We start from the raw sequence: 4,547 nt of genomic DNA on the forward strand, positions 1-4,547 counted from the left end.
CCGGCATGGAGACCCTCCCGAAAGTCCATTACAGACTTTACAAGCTCGAGAGGCACAAGCAAGGCCAGTACAATCAAGCATGAAGATCCTCAGTTTCGGCCTCCGGGTCATATTCAACCTCTTCGTCCTCCTGATCCTTAGCCTCGCCAAGATTCTCCCTCTCAGAATTCCTGGGTACTGACCCATACACTCCTCCACACGATTTGTGGAACCAGAGAGTCCTTCCTGAGCTGAGGCCGAGTATAGCTACAGAAGCCGCACAAGCACCTGGGGTATGATCAGAAGCATCACCCTTTATGCCGATGTTCCCGGATTCTCCATCAAACTTTCGGCCAACTCCGGCCTATCCCCACCCTGGGGGCAATGTCTCATCTTTATAAAGCAGAAGAAGAAAGTCTTACAAGTCATCCGAATCAAAGGTCATACATCTCCAACCAGGCTGCAAATCCTTTTACACCGAGCGCAAGTGCATCTGAGAACGACCGACAAGGCAGCGTGATACTACGGTGCAAGTTATAAAGTCCTATGAAGAAAGTCATGTTATTTCCTGCCTTCAAACATGAAACCAGGAAATAAGGGGCAAACTGTTGGGGAAAAATATTCCATGAAGGGATTACTCCAGCTTCCGTCTTCCAGGTCCCTGCCCCATGGGTCCGGGTTCCTGCCTCTTGGTCCCAGGTTCCTGGTCCTAGGTTCCTGCCCCCAGGTCTGGGTCCTGCCTCCGGTCACGGGTCCCTGTCCCCGAGTCTGGGACCTTCCTCCGTCTTCCAGGCCAAGTGACTTCTCATGCCTTAAGATAAATGGAAATCTTCCATTTATCAGGTAACCAGTTTACAGAAGAAGGAATCTTCCTAAATCCAAGAGAAAGAAGAAGTATTCCAATATGATAAGCCGCCCTTGAGAAGAATGGAAATATTCTATTATCTAAGGATATATATGGAATATTTCCAAACCCTAAGAGAAAGGCACGACCTCCACAATAAATATAGATTTCTAAATCTAAAGAAAAGGAGGAGAGACGTCCTTGACCAGAGCTCACAATTCCAAAGCCGCCAAGGCAAGGTTCCATACTTTGAAGACCTTCTTCTTCGACACGCCGATGACAGGCTGATCCCGGCGATTACTATCAACAAGATGAATATATGCTCTCTGCAGCACGTCTACAACTTTATTTATCGGCTCAGGCCACAATCTCCCACTCATCAGCAGGGTCCCTCCATGCTCACTGAAGCACATCGACGCTCCATGCTCATTGCAGCATATCTACAGGTTTACCATCTGTTCCGGCCATGTGCCCCCTAGAACAGATGACTCCTACCAACTAGAGAGCTACGTGCTCCCAAGGCTACGAGTCCATTAGACCATGTGCCCACTAGATCCCCGTGCTCCCAAGGCTACGCGCCTCCATTAGGCTACGCGCCTCCATCAGGCTATGTGCCTCCATCAGGCTACGCGCCTCCATCAGGCTACGTGCCTCCATCAGGCTCCGCGTCCATCTAGGCTCTGTGCCTCCATATACAAGAACTACGAACGGCTTGATCCCTCACTGAAGGGTACGTAGGAAATCCCCACTGAAGGATGCAGCTATAAACCCAAACACCTTCCATGGCCCCGTGCATAGATACCCAAGGACCGACCTTGGTTGTCGGAACCATCAAGTACAGATCAGGAGGCCCCTAAGGACCGACCTTGGTAGCCAGAACCATCGATCATAGATCATGAAGACCCCGCGATCTTCACTATCGATAGGCGGCCCCCGCCTAATGACCAATCTCCCGTGCTGCTACTAAGGAACCGACGACCTATTCTGGCCCATACCCATATGGCAATATCCTAAGAACAGGATCTCCTGGTTTATCAACTATCAAAGCAGGAGAATACACTCAACGACGCGTCTCCTTCCTCCTATCATTCCGTAGAGCTGAGCACGGATCACTTGTACAGAAAAATACCCTAACAATAAGTGTGTGAGCAAGCTCGACGCGGCTTATCCAATCGCCGACCTGTGCGAGTCTGGCCTCGGCTTCGCTGTCGGGTCAGGGTTTTTAGACCCCTCGCCGAGAGCGCTTCTTCTTTAGGTGGTATTGTGGGTGCACCCTTTTCGTGGGTTGCCTACGTACCTCGGGGGGATCAAGCCATACGTAGTTCATGCGAAGATTTTTTTTTTTTTTTCTTGAGCTTGGGGGCTAAGCGTTTTCGCTGGTGATGCTTATTCCGCGAGCTCGGGTCGAGCTTGTTTTGGCGTCTTTTTAGTTGGCGGTGTTCGGATTTTCTTTCGTCGAGTCTTGCTTGGGCGGTGGCGATGGTCCTTCGGTTCTTGGCGTCTGATAGGTGTTTTGCTCTTCTTTCTCTGTTGGGATTTTTATTTCTCCCTGGGGGTCGCTGGCTCTTTTCCCGATTATGACGTGTTTGATTTCGGCGCCTTTTTCGGATGCTTTCTTGCGTCGTCGGAGTTTCTTCTTTAGGTTCTTGTCATGATCATCTGGTCGTCCTCTTGGTTCCCTGGTCTTTCGTTCCGTTACGAAGCACGCCCTAGATACGCTTTGGCTCCCTTTAATCGTACATACTCCATCTGGCAGCGGGATCTTGATGCACTGGTGGTAAGTTGATGGTATTGCCTTCTTGGAGTGGATCCAGGGGGTTTCGAAAATCGTGTTGTAAATGGTTGGTGTATCAATTATCGTGAATTTCACCGTTTTGCGCATGTTCCCCACATACACCGGAAGCTTGACTGTTCCTTCCGATACGGTGGTGTCTCCTGCGAAGCTGACCAGGGGGTTTCTTTCGAGTTTTATGCTGCTTTCATCTACTTCCATCTTTCTTAGCGTTTCCCTGAAGATTATGTCGACGGATCTTCCGGTGTCCACTAGAATTCGAGATACTTCGCCGTCGGCGATAGTTAGTGTGATTACCAGTGGGTCATTGCGCGGGACGTTTAATCCCGTGGTATCTTGGTTATTGAAGATTACCGGGAGATGCTTGCTTCGGCTGTTGGTGGTATTGTTCTTAGCTGCTATTGATCCTTCAGCAGTTACGGCTACTCTCGGCGGTTGAGGGGTCCCTCTCATTATTATGTTGATTTGTCTTCTTGGTGGAGGGGGGAGGTTGTCTTCTCTTCGTTCCTCTGGTCGCTCCCTTTTTGTAGATTTTATCTCCGTGCGCTAGTTATTTCACGATACGTACGGGTTGGTTCTCTCTTTGGTGACGTCCTTCGGTAATTATCCCTTCGGTTTCGGCGTCGGTTCTGGTTCCCTCGTTGTCTGATGGTTTGATTTCGCCCCTCTGGTATTTCCTGAGTAGGTATTCTTGCAAATGTCTGCACTCCATCGTTGAGTGTCCGTTTCTTTTGTGGAACTCGCAATACCTCGTCGGGTCGTCTTCTCGGGACCACTTGTTCCAGGGTAATCTTGGTGGTCGTTGTGTGTCGCTGACATGGAAATTATGTGTCTTTCGATCCCCTTCTTCCCTCTTTCTTTCGCTTTCCGATCGATGTCGCGACTCGCGGCATTCTTCTTTCGCCTTGTCTTTTGTTATGGTTGTTTTGGTGGTTGCATGTTTTTTTGCCATGGCCTCCTTATCTTCCTCTAGTTCGATGAATAGGTTAGATCGGTCCAGTGCGTCTTCGAGCATTTGTTTTTTTTTTTTTTTTGAGGTCTTCGCGCAACTTTGACTCATACCATAATGTGTTGATCAGGGCCGTGGTAGCTTTTTTATCTGGTACTTTCACGCGGGATACTATTGTTTTGAATCTTCCAATGAAGCTCCTGAGGGATTCGGTTCGTTCTTGGGAGAGGGTATAGAGATCTCCTTCCGACGCCCCATTTTCGATGTATATCGAGTAGTGTTAGAGGAAGGGCATAGATAGCTCCTGGTAGCTGTCGATTGAGCCGATTCAAGTCTTGAAAACCAGCTGAGGGCCTGTCCGCTGAGGTTCTCTACGAAGAGCTGGCAATATCCGGTGTCTTTTTCATCGATTGAAGTTGGTTCGTCCCATGGCTATGGTGAACGCGATCATGTACTGGCGGGGATCTGAGTTTCCATCGTAGGTTGGGAATCTTATTTTGCCTAGGTGTTTTATCGGTTTATTGTAGCTTATGGCGGTGAACGGGGAGTTTTGAGTTTCTTTCAGCACGCGGTCTATTTCTGGGGCCGCGCTTGGGGCCTGATGTACGCGGGAGTTTATGTCCTTCAGGGTCGCTTGTAATTCCTTTATCGCTTTTTCTCGGTCTGCATCCTCCGGATTATTTTGGTCTTGGTCAGGGGGCAGCACCGTTTGTCTCTGTGCTGGTGTTTTTGAGTCTCTGAAGAGGTTTCTTTGAATCTGGGCCGCGAGTTCCGCGGGTATGCGTCTGGTGTGTCGCTGGTTTGCTTGCTCTTCTTCTTGTTCTTGAGCGATGTCTGAGTCGTGGTCGTCGGTTCTTGCTCTTGCGTGGGTGAGGTCGTCTACTTTCTCGACTAGGGACCGGAGTATTGTCGCCAGGTCGGTATCAGGTATGTTTCTTTCTTCCGGGAGGAGAATCGGGGGTTCCATCGGACGGTCGGTCGTT

At 49.6% G+C, this 4,547-nt stretch overlaps 1 protein-coding gene across 1 annotated transcript; it reads right to left on the reverse strand.

Annotated features, from left to right (window-relative positions):
* Positions 1-2,249: 2,249 nt before the first annotated feature.
* LOC106345053 lies at positions 2,250-3,068 on the reverse strand. Its single transcript, XM_013784321.1, has one exon. It carries the CDS (start codon positions 3,066-3,068, stop codon positions 2,250-2,252), a length of 819 nt encoding a protein of 272 aa, XP_013639775.1.
* Positions 3,069-4,547: the final 1,479 nt, after the last annotated feature.

Source organism: Brassica oleracea, chromosome C5 (genome assembly GCF_000695525.1).
Source record: "Brassica oleracea var. oleracea cultivar TO1000 chromosome C5, BOL, whole genome shotgun sequence".
NCBI classification, from domain to species: domain Eukaryota; kingdom Viridiplantae; phylum Streptophyta; class Magnoliopsida; order Brassicales; family Brassicaceae; genus Brassica; species Brassica oleracea.

What these genes read in the sequence shown, in the direction of transcription:
- LOC106345053 (XM_013784321.1), bottom strand. Translation starts at nt 3,068, where the DNA reads ATGAGAGGGACCCCTCAACCGCCGAGAGTAGCCGTAACTGCTGAAGGA.